This window comes from Parambassis ranga, unplaced genomic scaffold, assembly GCF_900634625.1.
Source record: "Parambassis ranga unplaced genomic scaffold, fParRan2.1 scaffold_66_arrow_ctg1, whole genome shotgun sequence".
Classification (NCBI taxonomy): Eukaryota; Metazoa; Chordata; class Actinopteri; family Ambassidae; genus Parambassis; species Parambassis ranga.
The window spans coordinates 37,274-54,775 of NW_021144810.1; the positions used below are offsets into that span (position 1 = coordinate 37,274).

General features: G+C 45.9%; 3 protein-coding genes across 3 annotated transcripts; 1 reads left to right on the top strand and 2 right to left on the bottom strand.

Annotated features, from left to right (window-relative positions):
* Window positions 1–45: 45 nt before the first annotated feature.
* Window positions 46–10,365, bottom strand: LOC114431298 (rab11 family-interacting protein 4A-like). The gene is made up of 15 exons (XM_028398885.1): window positions 10,082–10,365; window positions 7,450–7,537; window positions 7,122–7,210; window positions 4,419–4,573; window positions 4,114–4,275; window positions 3,866–4,000; window positions 3,451–3,486; window positions 3,228–3,336; window positions 3,027–3,130; window positions 2,762–2,902; window positions 2,579–2,660; window positions 2,221–2,358; window positions 1,991–2,137; window positions 1,763–1,906; window positions 46–1,688 (listed from the first exon to the last, which is right to left on the bottom strand). The coding sequence occupies exons 1-15, from the start codon at window positions 10,232–10,234 to the stop codon at window positions 1,572–1,574; spliced, it is 1,800 nt and encodes a 599-aa protein (XP_028254686.1). The 5' UTR covers window positions 10,235–10,365; the 3' UTR covers window positions 46–1,571.
* Window positions 10,366–10,712: 347 nt separating this feature from the next.
* On the bottom strand, window positions 10,713–13,217 carry LOC114431290 (coilin-like). Its single transcript, XM_028398875.1, has 7 exons — window positions 12,921–13,217; window positions 11,898–12,831; window positions 11,688–11,777; window positions 11,572–11,619; window positions 11,404–11,473; window positions 11,219–11,307; window positions 10,713–11,038 (listed from the first exon to the last, which is right to left on the bottom strand). The coding sequence occupies exons 1-7, from the start codon at window positions 13,169–13,171 to the stop codon at window positions 10,991–10,993; spliced, it is 1,530 nt and encodes a 509-aa protein (XP_028254676.1). The 5' UTR covers window positions 13,172–13,217; the 3' UTR covers window positions 10,713–10,990.
* Window positions 13,218–13,710: 493 nt separating this feature from the next.
* Window positions 13,711–17,453, top strand: LOC114431292 (retinoid-inducible serine carboxypeptidase-like). Its single transcript, XM_028398877.1, has 13 exons — window positions 13,711–13,870; window positions 14,011–14,144; window positions 14,551–14,640; window positions 15,094–15,249; window positions 15,322–15,396; window positions 15,647–15,719; window positions 15,844–15,881; window positions 15,957–16,085; window positions 16,285–16,369; window positions 16,446–16,559; window positions 16,636–16,773; window positions 16,872–17,035; window positions 17,230–17,453. Exons 1-13 carry the CDS (start codon window positions 13,810–13,812, stop codon window positions 17,290–17,292), a joined length of 1,320 nt encoding a protein of 439 aa, XP_028254678.1. The 5' UTR covers window positions 13,711–13,809; the 3' UTR covers window positions 17,293–17,453.
* Window positions 17,454–17,502: the final 49 nt, after the last annotated feature.

A 17,502-nucleotide genomic window follows, 5' to 3' on the forward strand; every position in this document is an offset into this window, starting at 1 on the left:
TGACAGGACCAGAAGATGAAGGCTGGGAGAGGAGACTGTGGGTCAAACAATTCACCGCTCCAATGTTCCTCTCTTTAGCTTCTATGTTCCTACACTGTTCATCATTTAATCTCTTTATTTCCTTTACACGGACTTTATGATTCCAGGCTCTGACACCATGTTCTATATATTAATATCTTCACATATTTAGTGTCAAATAGACTTTGTAATAAGTGGAATGACTTGCACACTAACAGTGTAACTAGATTCTGTACAACATTTACAATGTATGAAATCAAATCCTGTCAAAGTAAAAATGTCAATATAAAACGATGGCTACAATGGACACGATATGAACAAAAATACAATCTTAAAGGTGTCTAATAATCATTTTTTGTATCCATTGCAGATAGCAGTGGTGGCTGAGCTACTGACGCTCTGATGAAATTGTATGAATGTTGTGTGGAGCTATCGGCTCGAATTTCCAACATGTGCTCCGTCATATTTTTGCTAGAGAGGGCAGCAGAAACAGACGTGATAATGTCACACAGGTGATGTCTAACACAAACATAAAGCATGAAAAAAATCAGGTGAACAATTTGTGCAATGAAGCTAGTTTTGTTTGATACATAAAATAGTGCTTGCATTAGCAGTTCAACACTTCACTCCTCACTGTGACACCGGTGGAACACCTTCTTGCTGTGTTTGGCTAATCTGCATCACACCATGAGTGTATGTGTGAAAGATATTCAAGTTAAATTAGTGCAAATGATTCACAATGTAGATACAATTACAGGCCGGCAGGTAGTCTCAGAATCAACGAGTGCCTGGTTTAAGTAGGTTGTCTGTATTTTTTTAAACATTAATTAATACAATGGCAAAATCTGATTTTATACTTCTGTGTTTAATAGACTGTGAGTAAACAAGCTGCCTTAAATGTGGCACGTGGAGTTTTTTTTGTAAACAATATGACACTAAAACTAATGAAGGAAACCTGTGGTGGATGCATTTCCTTCATTATAACACTGAGTTCTTCTCATTCATCCAGTTCAGTGTATCAACACCAGCAACCTAACATGACAGCACGTAGGCTATGAACGCTGTCAGCTGCACACTTGTTTATATGACACCACAAACACGACAGTACTACCAGTCTTCAACACTCTCTGTGGCACTTAATGTGTCACACTGAGACGAATGTCCCTCTTTTCTCCTGTGCTGACATGTTGATGGAAAACAAAACTGACCACAGCTCAACTTTCATGTACTCTTGGGTCTTGTTCAGTGAGTAGCTCTACATTGACCGACGGGTGGATGGGGAGAGCGGTTGCAGCAGTAGAGATAAGTGTGTGTGTGTTCGACCATGTTGTTAATACTTTCAGGGACATTCATCATCTGAGCTCTCATAATCAATAAGATTTCCAGCTTGTCAGCATTACTGCTGGATTTAAATAGCTGGTGCTCACTGAACATCTCCTTGTTTCTAGCTCACAGGGTCTGAAATCTTAGAGGTTACAAATTTAACATGTCGGCTAATAGTAAGCTGATGGCACAATTACACTAATACGTGTGTGTGTGTGTGTGTGTGTTGTTTAACTCTTGATCTCCAGGATGGAGGGGTTGTGGTCGAGAATGGCCAGAATGATTTTGTCCATGTACTGCCTCAGACGCAGGTTGATCTCCTCCTGCTCTTTCAAGGCGTCCACCAGCTGAGAGAAACAGAGAGAGAAGTATTAGAAAAGCAGCGCTACAAAAAAAGTACGTATTCAGAACTGAGACTGACCTCATCTCTTGAGGCATTGTCGATCTCAGCTGCCAGACACTGGGCCTTGGTGTGACATGAAAACAGGTTCTTGGCCTCGTACAGACTCAGGCTGAGGATCTGAGCGTTCAGGTCGTCGTTCTGATCCCGCAGCTTGTGGTTCTCCTAAAGAAACACGGAGACGACGCGCATGTAAACGTTAGATTTATTTGTGTTAGGGCAGTGGATGGAACATGGACGTTGGTGAACCTGTTTCAATCTCTTGACTTCGTGTTCCATTTCAATCTCCCTGGTCCTGGCACTATACTCGGACAGCCCCTTGCCCTTCCCTGGATGTTCCATCTCCAGCTTAAACAACTGAAGATGCTCCAGCTCCCGTCGGAGGTCGTCGATCAACTGCAGAGAAAGATTCACTTCAGTGGAACTCCTAAAAATGTGTACGTTCTATAAATGCAGTTTCCTGGGTGAGAGTGCCTTACCTCCTGCATGGCCTCTTTTTCCTTTTGGAACTCATGACGGTTTTGCCACACCTTGTCCATGATCTTCCTGTACAGGTCCATCTCGTCTTTCAGTCTCAGACTTGTGTCCTCCAGCTTGTCCGTCATCCTCTGCTTCTCCTGGAGTTTAGAGAAAGGTTGTAACAGGATGAGCAAATGCACCACTCCTATGTACGAGCAGTTTCACGTAGGAACAATTCATCCACAACTAAAGCTGTTCTCAACAAGGTCTGTGGATGTTCTTGAGTTTTCTTATAGTCCATTATTTTGGAGAAAAGGCTAACATCTCTATGTCACAGCCAAACAGAAATACTTCATACTTGTAGATCGTTGCACTCACCTGGTCCAGTTTCTCTGTCTGAGACTTGAGTCTGCACACATTTAACTTCATCTCTCCATTCTCATCTTCTAACTGTTGTAACCTGAAACACAGTACATTTTACTAAATACACCACTAATACAAGTGTATCTGTGGGCACTCTTGGCAGAGCTGTGTTCAAAGACCTGTTGTAGTTGAGGTTACCTGTTACGGAGCAGGTCTATCTCTGAGTTTCTGTCTCTCTCCATCTTGGTGTACACCTCCCGGTGCCTCTTCATCTCCTCGCTCAGACTCTCAGCAGCCTTCGTCTCTGCATCTTTCACCTGCTCCTCCAGCTCATGAACCCTGGGAGTCAAACACAGGTATAACATTACACACAGTGAATGACTTACATCTGAGATCATTCAATAAACGAGTAAAGCTGACTTGTTGTAGAAATCACAACCCACACAGAGCACTTGATGTTTACCTGTGTACTAGATGTGTATTGTCCTGTTTGAGTTTAGACTTAATGTCACTGTTGGCCAGACTATCGCTCTCCAACTCCGTCACTTTCTTCTCCAGATAACTGACCTGAGTGTCACAAACAGGACTCAGACTCCTCACATGGATAAAGCCTCAACAACACACAGAACATATCAAAGCTATACAATAATAGGTGTGTTGGTACCTTCTCTGTGATGTCTAGGTCACAGGAGTCGAGGCTGTCTGTGAACAGATCCTCTGTGCTGCTGCCCTGACTCGACCCAAACACACTGTGGTTAGCCTGGAACAGCTGGCTGCAGGTCACAGCAGCACAGACACAAGACGTTAGGTCCTTTAATGGCTTAATAAACACATCTGGTAAAGGCTGAACATTTCAAAAAACAGTCCTTTTAAGGAAGGTTACTCACCGTCCAAAAGCTGTGCTGGATATCTTTCTGTTTGGACTGAAAAAGAGACTGGGTCAGTAACAGTACCATCACTCTGTGAGTTCTGAATCTGCTGTGTTTCAAACAAGGGCCCTGCTGTTACTGCTGCACTAAAGCCATCTCACAACAAACTTGCCACCGCTCATCCCATCAGATTGGGATACGGTTGCTATAGCAACAGTTCAGGCTCACCCTTTGATGTGGTTGCAGTGCCGGGTGCCAAGAATGAATAAGTGGTGGGATGTTGGTGGATTGACTGGATGCGTCAAAGAGCTAATCTGAGCTTTGTTATGTGAGGGTGACACCGAGGCAGGCGGCTGCCCCTGACTCCCCGCTCCACCCTCCTGTAGTCATCCACCACCCTCCTGTAGTCCGTGTGTGTGTGCATGTCTGGTACCTGTTGGCCTTGAGGTTTCTGAGTCGCGCCTCCAGGTCATTGAGTAGATTGACTTTTTTGCAGCACTGAGAACAGTAGATGTCCAGCAGCTCACTGTTATACAGCTGCCGCATCTTCTGAGGAGTCTGCCCTGCACTGCAGGGACAAACATCGATACCATTCATGATACAAAATGTCCATATGTTTGTTCAATATTTGTTTTGGAAACAAACATGTGCCTAGTGGATGTCATTCAGCGTGAGTGTCACCTTGAGGGAAGCGAAGATCCCAGGTCTGAGAAGCCATTTGTTCGGGTGTCCTCCTCAGGGCAAGGGCTGCTGGGAGTAAAATCCACGTCCTCACCCTCACCATAGTCTTCAAACTGCTCCTCCTCAGAGATGACAGATGCAGATGCTGAGCCAATCAGGTGGCTGAGGTCACAAAAGCCAGACATATAGTACGGGTAAGTTAACACACAAAAAACCCAGAGTACTTTGAACGTTTTCCTCCGACTTTATGAGAAGGATAAATATTTTTATCATGCGACCTTTGATTTTCTACTGACCCGTCTTGCCGTCTTGGGCCCAGTGAGTCAGAACTGTTGCCGTTTTCAGCGCTGCTGTCCATGTCACACTCTCCATCAGCACTGCAGCCCTCACTGTACGCACTGCATTCTGGGTAGGACCGTGTACACATGACAATCGGAGGGCCCAGCTTTGCCTCACCGTTCTAGAAAACAGTAAAAAACGAGACCTACTGCTCCAAGAGGAAAACAAAAAGGGCAAGTTACAGCAGTCAGAAACAGAGAAGCTGTCTGACAGTTCTAAAGGAGGAAACCTTAAACTTAGTGCACACCGTTAGGTCCTGGGTTGATTTATCTGACACAGACTGGGTTGCATGTAGCATGCCCCAGATATGTATATTAATAATTCATGATCCCGTCTGGCTTCAGCCAACTGAGGTGCCATGGCAAGGTCAAACCCAATCACCCCCCACACAAATGTATGCAAGTTCTCAGCTCTAAGGGGAAAAAGAACGCTTCTGCACCCTGTTCTTACTTAAAGCTGTGCTTCATATGCGGACATGCACTCTGTGCAGCTGACAGTGGAACGGCCTCAGGAACGCACCATCTAGCTTTCACACATTAATTATACAGATGTTTTTGTCTGAGCTGAAGTGCTGTGTGAAGAGATGCGACTATGAAGTGTAAACATGGAATGAAAGGTAAACGAGAGCTTCTTCTGATGTGGTCTCTGTCCTTAGGACCAGCTCCACCTTCATACAGCCATAGCGCTCCTTTGCGTCTCAGAGGCTACAAAAGATGTTAATAAATTGAAGTTACCTACACAGAGGCTTTTCTGTGGCAGCATTCATCCTGGCATCCTGACGTTAAGTGTCCATTAAAGGACCATTTACCTTTTTCTTTTTTTCACAAGCTTGTTAGCAACCAGTGCATCAATCACAAAAACATCCCCAGGACTGTTTACGGCCTTGTGTTTTGTTAGGAATTTCTATACACATCACCTCTCATCAAGACAGCATCTTTATCGAGATATTGGAACGTATACTGTGAGCGATTCACAACTTTAAAAGATATGCACCACTAGGAGGGGCCAGATCTGAAAAACTGAAACAAAACAAATTCTTGATTCAGCTTGTGAAAATAAAAATATAAATATATTATACTTTCATGTTTACTTCAACTAAATTCAAAATACCTGTTTCTCTGATACATGATTTAAAGCTATGATTGTACACCATCTAAAACACACTGCTTGGAGCCCTTAATGGTGTGGAATGGGTGGATGGACGACTTCTGTTCAGCACATTCAAAGCTTAACTACACACAAACTCATGAGCGGAGGTCTAATTAGCCAAAGTAACTGAAGACACCTGTGTGGGTGGAGCATAGCAGAACTGCAGCTTATACCTTTCAACTGAATTCCTTCTTGAAGGTATCTGAGGTATCAAACACTATTAACAAAAAACAATTCCAAATCCACAAAGAGTTTCCTCACCTCTGTGTGCACAGTGTTCATTAAGAGAGTAAGAAACAACTTGCACTAAGTTCCCCGCTCGACTTACCGCTGATCAAACGAGGGTGATGCCACGTCTCTCCAGGTCAGATCTAACTGGTCGTGTCAGGTGCAGCATGTGTGAGCGTGTTCTTCAAATAAATGTGCGACGTCCTTTATCATGAAGGTGAACACCAGACTCCACTGAACGGACCTGTGTGTTGGCTGTGGTGAGCCTCACACACATGTGCACCGCAGCTCAGTCATTAAAAACACACTGACGCTTCGACTGGGACAAAGCCACACCTCTCCCTCTCTCTCTCCCTCTCTCTCTCTCCCTCTCTCTCTCCCCCTCTCTCTCTCTCTCTCTCTCCTTCTCTCTCTCTCTCCCTCTCTCTCTCTCTCTCCTCTCTCCCCTCTCTCCTCTCTCCCTCTCCCCCTCTCTCTCTCTCTCCATGTCTCTCTCTCCCCCTCTCTCTCTCCTTCTCTCTCTCTCTCCCTCCTCTCCTCTCTCTCCTCTCTCTCTCCCTCTCTCCCTCTCTCTCCTTCTCTCTCTCTCTCCCTCTCTCTCTCTCCTTCTCCCTCTCTCTCTCCCTCTCTCCCTCTCTCTCTCTCCATGTCTCTCTCGCTCCCTCTCACTCTCTCTCTCTCTCTCTCTCCATGTCTCTCTCTCTCTCTCTCTCCTCTCTCTCTCTCTCTCCTCTCTCCATGTCTCTCTCTCTCCTCTCTCTCTCTCTCTCTCTCCTTCCTCCCTCTCTCTCTCCCTTTTCTCCTCCTCCCTCTCTCTCTTCACATGTCTTCCAGTCAACGCTCCCTCTCACTCTCTCTCTCTCTCTCTCTCCATGTCTCTCTCTCTCTCTCTCTCCTCTCTCTCTCTCTCTCTCTCTCTCCATGTCTCTCTCTCTCCTCTCTCTCTCTCTCTCTCCTTCTCTCTCTCTCTCTCCCTCTCCCTCTCCATCGCTCTTGTTGCTAAGCAACAGTCCAGTTGGGCTGATCTCAAACAGGAGCAGCCATGCAATATTATTTATGATATAATGCAAACAGATATATGTTTTATCATTAAAGCCAGATTGCATTGCAACATGAAACCCCATTTACAATATGACTTATGAGGTCAGAACCTCAGACACAAGTGATAAAAAAGGTCCAGAAATCCTTTAGTCTAAGCCAAGCTTCATAGAACAGTTAGGCGAAGCTTTCTATAAAAACATCCACAGCTTTCCTGAGTATATGTGCTTTAAAAGTCAGAAAGTAGGTTGTACCTGGTAAATATAGCCATTGTCAGTGACAGACGGCTGTCTGGAGGAAAGGCCGCGAGGACCCACAGCCATCTTCAGTATCTCCTCACAACCTAGCAGAAGGTTAAGAAGGAGAGAAGGAAGAAAGACGAAGGGGACGAAGGTTGTTCACCAGCTTCATATAATGTTTAATCAAAGAGTAAATCTGTTGTCTACAAGGTGCAGCGTCTTCAGTTTAGAGTAAAAAAATGGTTGATCCCATCTGATGTCACGGTAAACAGTCTACAACCAGAGGGTGATTAGCTTAGCTTAGCATGAAGACTCTGTATTTACATTCACCTTCCTTCCTTACCTTTAATAGCAAATACTCCATGGCAAAAGTCCTTGAAGTTGATTTTTCCGTGAGCATTGGGATCCAGGTAGCTCGTCAATTTTTTCACCTACAAGAAAAAAAAAAGAAAAAAAGGAATTTATTTTTATTTAAGTCATTCTGATCTAAATCTTATTTTAAACGTAAGTTTAAGAGAAAACCACTAGTTTCTCACACATTGTGCTTCCTTTGATTAAACAGCAGTTTGCAGATACTGAGCAGCTTTGGATTCAGGGACCCGTTTCATTAACAGCACACGTCACGTCCTCTCAGCTGTTCTCCGAACAGACCTCACTTTCTGATGACTGTACAGCAGCTGGATCACAGCAGGATCTGCTGTCAGCCTGCAGGTGGAGAGGCTCGGCAGTTTTCTGTGCTTGTTTTACACCTATGATGAACTTACAGTGTGGTGCACACGTGTTTTGTCACTTGTCTGTGCATGACTGCTTTCAGAATAAACTGCTATAAAACATCATGAATCACACTGCATTCATTACGTGACTCATTTCAAGCTCTGTTTTATGGTTTCAGCCTTACAATGACAAAAAGAATATAGTTTTTAACACACATAAGGGGTGATGTGACTCACAGGCTGATGAAACATTTCCTTCTATTGAAATAACTGAGATTCATTCTGCAGAGGCTTTGATCTTAGAATTAAAGAGCATCTGTACTGACAGCAGGGATGTACTGTGACAACCTTTGCTACACCAGCATCTGTAGAACTGCACACAGTCTGCAAAATGTTATCTCCCCCACGCAGTCACACATCCAGCAGCTCAGCGCCACGCTGTCACACAGGCTTTAATGTAAATGTCAACACGATGCACGACCATTAGACATCAAACCCTACAGGCTCTTTACTGCCACACAGCAGAAAGCAGCGACTACAGCTCTCTCATTACAACATTAACACAGCTCTCAGCAGCCCCAGTGGTTTTCTGCTTTTATTGGAATTCAGAACCAGTTTAGATGCACGTGCACGTCAGCTTCCTCTGAAGTGGTTAATCATAGTATTATGATATTATACAGGATGCCTGTTCCTGGTCACTGTAGCTGTAGAGCTTCAGCTAACCACTGTTTGTTCCAAGTCACTGCAACCTCACTGTGTTCTGTTTATTTTCAAGAAGGGTTCAAATTTAGCCCAATGGGCCACTCAAAGATGAGCTGCTCACCGTGCAGCTTCAAGAACATGACAAATGTGTAGTGCTAATGTATAATCCACCACCCCCACCAGCTGCTGTTTCCCAATGTGAGAATATTAGAGTGAGAATATGGCTTTCCACATACAGAGCTGGGGCCGAGCGTGTACAGCGGATCATTTCATTATTAATAATCAACCAATCCGCTGGTAGACTCCACGTGAAGCTCTTATTGCCATGGTGACAGAGAACACACTGATGGAGTAGGACGGAGGGGAGGAGGAAGATGAAGCACGGCCGAGTTATTTTTAGTGATGTGTTCTGGGTGTGCAGCCGCCATAGCAGCTTAAAGGGAAAATCTACTCTCACTGTTAAGATATCAGGTATCTGAGATTCCCCGTGCATCCAGGATTCACAAATACATATACTTCTACTGACTGCTGTTTGTCCACTGGGTTCATTTCTTCTTCTTCTTCTTCTATCCCTACATCAATGGCCACCATATATCTCCACACATTGATAATTAACCCAAAATATATGGATTAATGTGTTGTAAACAATAATAATAATGATAAAAGTATTTTTCTGTGCCTTCCTATCACAGCTGTGCCTTGAGTTGCAGTCTTACTTTATCTACCGTACACATCACTCTACTGAAGCAAACTCCAACAATGAGAACAGTTTTCAGCCAGATGAAGAATCATTTCATAATAATTAAACAAGCATTAATATTGACTAGTTTTCACTTGCTATCCTCAGCATTAAACCTGCTGGCAGTGTACTCTCAATGGTCTGTGACCCTGCATGAAAACAATCTATGGGGTCACAAAGTTCTCCAACACCCAGGAAGGATAAAAGACAAAATTCAGTACAACACACATTTCTAATTGCCGCACATATTTTCTGCCATCACACTGCAGCTTTCAGAATCCAAATCCAAATCTTTTTTTGCAGTTTTAACTTTTTAATTTCCTCTAGAAGCAAAGAGCAGTACCATGTCTATACATGTACCACACGTGTTGGCCATGGCTGCTGGTCTGTGACCCCAGAGAGGCCAGCAGTGCAGGTTCTATTTACAGACTGGTTGTTGTGGTGGCATCGTTGCTGTATGTTTTGTGTGTACATGGACCAACACCTGTCATCGTACAGTGGTGATGTCCAAATGAAGCCATGAACCCCATCACTCCCCCCAGCATTAACCTTTGCTAATAAACGATCATTTTTCTGATCACTTCACCTCGGTGCCTGAGGAGGTCTGGAGAGGACTGGAGCAGGATAAGGGTCCTGGGACAGAGGTCTGTGACTCATCATGCAGCTAATGCTACAGACAGTGCTAACTAGCATCTGTGGCACCTGTGCCAGCTGCTGTCAGCGCCACTTGTTACCAATGTTCCTCCTAACCATGGGTTAATTAACCCTCCGAACCTGTAATATGAATACATTTAACCGCTTCAGTCCTTCCTGCCTCTCACCTCGTCTCCTTGACCGAACTGGAGCCCGAGGTCCACCAAGTGCTCCACCCGGATGAAGCCGTCAGCATCCTCGTCACAGACGTCGAAGACCTCCTTGAGCTTCCTCAGAAACTGCAGGAGCTGGCTCTGGTCGGGGAAGACGTGTCCTTCCATGGCGGACCCGCTCCGCGAGATGCAGCCTGCGATTTATTCTATCAAACGGACTCGAGAAGAATCGGTTCGACGGTCGCCATCATCGTTCCCGTCCTCCCAGCTCCGCCGGACCGACTGGTGCCGCCGCTGCCTGTGACATAAGCAGCGCGCTGAAGAGGCGCGAGGAGATACGGAAAAGGACGACGGCAGCCGATCTGACACGAGGCCCTGCGTCACAGGCCAGCTGCTCATAAATAATCCAGGTGCGCTGCCTCTCGCCTTCTGACGTCACGCTTTAAAATATAGAATTATAAATATATATATATATATATATTTACATTCTGAATATTTAAAAAGCCAAAGAAATAATTCATGATAATAAATAATAATAATTCATGATGGTTTTTATTGGCAGGACTGCTACAACATTTTAAACCATGTGTGAAAAAAGGTTTTGGAATTCTCATATAAAACAGCGAAATGTAGTCCACAAAGAAACGTTCATTAAACATGTTTATTAAAGGTCACATCACTGTACAATACATAAAGCCATTATTGTCCCATTCCTAAAAAAACATCCACTCATCAGTCATTAAAAAATATATCGAAGCCCTGTTTAAAATGTAACAATAATAAAATATTTAATTATGCAGAGTGTATTTACAAGCACAGCCCAGTAATCATATACCTGTCAAAGCTGTCATACACCATGTAAAAGGTGATCCGACTTCAGCTGAATGACATCAGATCAGTGTGTGGACGTGGAGTTACAGACATTTACATGACAAGTCTTGGCTCCAGCAGAGACTCCCACCGCTCCGTCACCTGAGGGATGGAAGGCGAGGTGTTACCGACACCATTAAAACACCATCAGTATTTTCTGTTGTGTTTAAATGACTTTGAAGCTAGAGATGATTTTTAGCAGAGACCAGAACAAAGCACACAGAGTTACTGCTGGTTATCCTAGTTTAATAAATTGCTGTTGAGCTACAAGCTTAAACTTACCCAAGACTCTCTTGAGAGCGTGTACTCCACTCTCTCCGAGCCGTCCGGGTTCTGGTAGACTAGATCAAACTTGCCAGGTGCTACAGGAGCTGGGCGACAGGTGGCAAATAAGGATGTTCATCAGTCAGTTACATGTACAGGGGTGTCATTGATGCCATCATGTGTCTGAAATGGGCCAAGCTTACCCTGACAGACATTAAGAAGCTCAAGCTCAGTCTGTCTGCTGGTTGGATCGAAGCTCACAAGCTTCGCCTCCTTAAACAGTTATATGAATATAGACAAGCTTTCATTAGCATAAGCTTTGTAAAGTCCATTCCTGTGTTTGTTAACATTTTGAATAATCACATCATTACCTTATACTCAGACACCTCTGGTGTGTAGTTCTCAGTTAGCTCCAACAGCTGGAGATTGAAGATCACAGTTAGACACAGTAGCAGGACTTCAGGCCACACAGCATCGTGTTGCTTACCTTGAAGGCAATCTTCTGCCCCACCTGTGGAGGTGCAGCTAACAGGGGCATGGAGCTGTAGTCCGGTTTGGGAGCCCTTTCTGATCCGTTCTATATCCAGAGACACATCCAGAAAGCAAAGATAAAACTCTGTGTTCCAAAATGGACACATGCACCGGACAAAGAGGACAACATCATATCAGTTATTGCAGCTTTGACCACAGAACTGACCTGGAGGATCACCGACTTGTTGGTCAGGGAATCCGTCTGGTATGACAGCTCCTTGTCTCCATTGAAGCTGGACTCGAATCTGCCGCCGTGGCCTCTGCCTGCACCTCTACCCCCCTGTCCTCCAGCGCCACGATTCCCAGCCTTTCCCCTACCACGTCCACGCCAAGCAGACTGACCTCCCACAGCTACGCTGTGCTGTGGTAATGGGCGTTTAATGACCAGCTGGATCTCCTCCTCGCTGTCTGACTCATGAGCCTCTGACATGTTTTCCTGAGGAGGGTCCACTTCAGCAGCCTGAGGACAGTTTAAGGACGGCTGGACAGAAGGAGCTGTGGGAGTCGAAGGCTTGTTTTTAGGCTGGACGTTTACACTGGTGTCCTCATCCGAGGACGAGTCTGTGTCTGAGGAGGACACCGGGGAAGAGGCTGCTTTTCTCTGAGGAGCGGGTTTAGTGTTCGTCTTGGAAGCAGCAGGGGTGGAGCTGGGGGTTTTGGTTGCAGGTTTCTTGGGAGCTTCATCTTCCTCACTACTAGTGCCACTGCTGGACTCTGAAGAGGAGGCTTTCTTTGACTTTGCTTGCGCCACCTGACGTTTCTTGGTGCTGTTAACAGGCGGGTCGACACTAAGCCTGTGTTTTTTGGGAGAAGCAGCAGGTTTTGGAGTGAAAGCAGCATTTTTCTCTGCTTTCTTCTTCTTTCTCTTCTTCTCCGACTGTTTTTCTTCTGACGCTTTAGTCTTGTCTTCACCTGAGATCTCCTCAGGAGCCTCAGTCAGGCTCTGCTCAGTCCTTTTTTTCCTCTTTTTTGTGGTCCAGTCCACATTCACACCATTGTCTCCCAGCCGGTCCTCCTCTTCCTCTGTGGCTCTTCGTCTCTTTCTGCAGGTTTCACTTGCTGTGTGACCGTTCAGCTGAGGCAGACAGTCCAGCTTTACCCTGCGAACAGAAGCGTCTTTAATGATCAGACATGTTCACAGAGACCTTTTTAATCATGAATACATTCAAACATTCCAGCTGTCCCTCACTTGACGCTGTCGCTGTCCCGCACCACATAGATGCTCTCGGTGTGCGGCAGGTAGCAGTCCTCTATGAACAGGTTCAGGATGCTGCCGCGGCCGAACTCGAACTTCTCCCTGATGATGCTCTCCAGGTCCGCCACCACCCGGCAGGCGTTCAGGTCCACGAGCAGCCAGCACATGCGGTGGCCGGTGACAGCCGGCGGCGGGTAGTCAAAGTAGAGGCGCAGGCGGATAACGTTGGTGCTGTGGGCCGCCATGACACATGCAGCGTCCCCCCCTTTCCGCCCCGGCAATATGAAAGGCAGCACTTCCGGTGTGGATTTTCAAAGTTAAAGTGTCAGAAACTACATCATGTGTTTTCTCATCAAATAAAAATGATATTTATGCTGAAACCTTTGAAAGTAAACCTGGTTTATCATCACAATTTACGACCTTTAGGGTGATGCTGACCTTTGATTAAAACATTTCAGATACGATGTACTGATATCGCCACGTTTCATTATTTTTAATGTGTGGTCAAAAGACAACAAACTGCAACACTGAGACTTTTGTAGGGTGAGGTTTGTGTGTGTGTGTGTGTCTGTCTGTGTGTGTGTGTGTCTGTGTGTGTCTGTGTGTGTGTGTCTGTGTCTGTGTGTGTGTGTGTGTGTGTCTGTGTCTGTGTGTGTGTCTGTTTCATTATTTTTTAATGTGTGGTCAAAAGACAACAAACTGCAACACTGAGACTTTTGTAGGGTGAGGTTTGTCAGCGCAGCACTGCCCTCTGGTGGCTTGGAGGCAGTACTCACAGCGCAGCACGTTCAGCCGAGATAAAAACTGATTGATCAGCTGACCTCGGGTCGGTCATGTGATTTCTTCCCCTTCACCGTTCGAGGCGCAGCAGCAGCATTGAACAATGGCGCGGCTAGCATCAGCCCCGGGCTGGCTGTTCGTCCTCAGCGCTGTCCTCCACAGAGGTAAGATGAGAGATCTGTGTGACTTCTTCAGGGCTTTGACTCAACCTGAGGGAAAACGAAAGTAATCTGACGCCCGTCCTGTGCTGCTAGAGAGGAACTGGGTGTCTCAGGTTTTGAGTCTGTGTGTCCATCCTGTGCAGGACTGTCCTCTCCTCTGGCGAGCAAAGAGGCCTGGGGCTACGTGGACGTGAGAGCCGGGGCGCACATGTTCTGGTGGCTTTACTATGCGGACAGTCCGTCCTACCAGGACCTGCCTCTGGTCCTGTGGCTGCAGGTGACACTCAGTCTGGTTGTCTAACAGATTTTTCATAGCAGTGTCCTTCCTCTCCGTTGCTGCATGTAGCTCACAGATCTCCCAGAAGATTGTCCCGTGACATAATGTCCTCTATCTCCAGCTGTTTTCATGGATCAGTTATAAGGGTTATTTCCCTCCTCAGGAACTAGTGATGTTGTTCTGTTTTGACAGGATGACTAACAACCATGCTGCTGCTATTCTCATAAACAGGAACTAGCCCTTTGAAAGCTTAAACTTAGACCAGCTGAAAGATAAACTGTGCTCCAGCTGAGCAGCTGTGGAAGCTAGCTTCACTGAGTATTGATATTAGATATAAGACTCACACTATAATATCCTCCTTAAATGCATCTGTTCCTAATTTGTGAACATGACGGTGTGGCTTTAGGGTGGACCTGGAGGATCTGGAACCGGCTTTGGCAACTTTGAGGAGATCGGACCCTTGGACAGGGATCTACAGCCCAGAAAGACGAGCTGGGTAAGACAGTGGACCTGAACAAAGCAATGAGCAGCATGTGTAATGGAAAGTAGAAGGTTTAGTTTAACATGGTGTGTGTCTGTGTCTGTGTGTGTCTGTGTGTGTCTGTGTGTGTCTGTCTGTGTGTGTCTGTGTGTGTGTCTGTGTGTGTCTGTCTGTGTGTGTCTGTGTGTGTCTGTGTGTGTCTGTGTCTGTGTGTGTCTGTGTGTGTCTGTGTGTGTCTGTCTGTGTGTGTCTGTGTGTGTCTGTGTGTGTCTGTCTGTGTGTGTCTGTGTGTGTGTGTGTCTGTCTGTGTGTGTGTCTGTGTGTGTGTGTGTGTCTGTCTGTGTGTGTGTCTGTGTGTCTGTCTGTCTGTGTGTGTCTGTCTGTGTGTGTCTGTGTGTGTCTGTGTGTGTGTGTGTGTGTCTGTGTGTGTCTGTGTGTGTGTGTCTGTGTCTGTCTGTGTGTCTCCAGGTCCAGGCAGCCAGTGTGTTGTTTGTAGACAACCCTGTGGGCACTGGCTTTAGCTACACCGACAGTCCAGATGCCTATGCGACCGACGTAGCCACCGTGGCCTCGGACATGCTGGTGCTGTTGGAAAACTTCTTCACACAGAGGCCCGAGTTCCAGGTGTGTGAGCGGCCCAGGCTGCAGTGAAGACTTCATGCTGATGCATTTAATCTGATTGATTATTCTTCACAGAGCATCCCCTTCCACATCTTCTCTGAGTCATACGGAGGGAAGATGGCCGCTGCTATCTCCTTGGAACTCACCAAGGTGAGTCGTCTGTTTTATTTTTAGAGTATCATTTAAGATCATGTGAGCTCACTGATACTGGTCATGTGATGCAATGAGGAAATGGAAACAAAGCTGACAGAGGACTGGCAGCAGTGCAAAGTTTTTCTGCTGACTGGAGTCTCGATGAAGCTGTAGTTATTCACTGTAAAGCAGCTCAAGTTAAGCGCCACCCAGAGAGGAAAGTGCAACAATGTGAACCCACTGAGATCATTTTAATGTGCATTTATAGGCCGTAGCCCAAGGAAAGGTGAAATGCAGGTTTGTTGGTGTGGCCCTCGGAGACTCCTGGATTTCTCCGCTGGGTGAGTTTTTGAAAGTGTAAATTATTCAAGCACCTACATACAGCTGCATGTATGTAAGACACTAAAGACCTTCAGAGGGTAGAGTTCAAACGATACGTTCACAAGACGTGTGCCTCCTCCACAGACTCTGTCATGACCTGGGGCCCATACCTCTACACCACTGTAAGTTCCATGTCTAAGGCAATGTCTCCTCTTTATTTGGAATCCAGCTGTGTTGACGTTTTCCTTCCTGTGCAGTCACTGCTGGATGATTACGGCCTGGCAGATGTCAACAATGCAGCGCAGGCGGTGAAGCAGGCCGTGGATCAGCAGCAGTTTGCAAAAGCCACCGAGCTGTGGTCTGTGGCTGAGACGGTGATAGAGCAGGTTGGTACACCACTCAAAATAAATCCGTGAATACAAAGCAATAAAATATTGATTACTGGCTGCCAGCTCCATATACAGCTAAACAAGACAACACTGTCCTCTTAACTTCAGACTTTTAAAAAGAGTTTTGTGATCTGAGCAGGGATCTGTGCTCTGTCTATGTGATCATGTCTTATCTGGATTTGGTTTTCTCCCTCAGAATACCAATGGTGTCAACTTCTACAACATCCTCACCCAGGATCCAGATGAGAAACTCACTTCGTCTGCAGGAGAGAGCTACATCTGTAAGAAAACCACAACCATTACATGCAGTCAACATATGAACCATGGACTTGGTTCTCATGTTCCGTGTCTTATTAGCCCTGCAGGTACGTCGTCATCTTCATCGGCTCCACGGCCGGTCGCTGAGCGAGCTGATGAATGGACCCATAAGGAAGAAACTGGGCATCATCCCTCAGAATGTCACTTGGGGAGGTAGAGTACCTCAAACCTGGACCATGTCCCTTCATCTCCATTGTTTGAAACTTACCTGACCTTGCTGTGTGTCCAGGCCAAGCTGAATATGTGTTCAGCTACATGGCAGGAGACTTCATGAAGCCAGTGGTGGACATAGTCGACCAGTTGTTGACCGCTGGAGTCAACGTCACTGTGTACAATGGACAGCTGGATCTGATCGTGGACACCATGGGTAACTCGCTCGGTCTTCTTCAGTGGCTCAGACACGAGGCCTGTTTGTATGAAGTCACCGGCTCCGGTCGTTTCATCCTCTTCTTCTTCTTCTCACAGGTCAGGAGCTGTGGGTGAAGCGGCTGAAGTGGGATGGGCTTTCAGCTTTTAACCAGCTGAAGTGGACCCCGGTGGACGACCCGGTGTCCCGCAGCATCACTGGCGCTTTCTACAAGACGTACAAAAACTTTGCCTTCTATTGGATCCTCAAGGCTGGTCACATGGTGAGATTCTACACAAAATATATCTGGCTAGTTTTCTACACATGTGAGTGAACTCAGGTCATTGCTAGGACTGGTGGTATCCTTCTAATATTCACTGATCATTGAAAGACGAGCTAGACGGGGAACATCACCAAAATATGAAGAGGGCCTTCAGAATACCAGAAACAGAATGACAGAGGTTTCTCCTGTCACAGATTCCCTCGGATCAGGGCCCCATGGCTCTGCAGATGCTGAAGATGATCATCCAGCAGGACTGACCCCTACGACGCCCTCCTTACCGCCAGCAGGAATGGCTCTGACAATCACAGTGATCACATGATTTTTTTAAAATATTTCACTCCCTCTTAAACCAAATCTCAGTTCCCATCCATCCATCGACATTTTATTCACCATGAAATCAATAAAACTTTTTTAATGAGTGGCTTGCTCGTTCTTTGGAACAGAATAAAAAATATTCTCTAAAAACA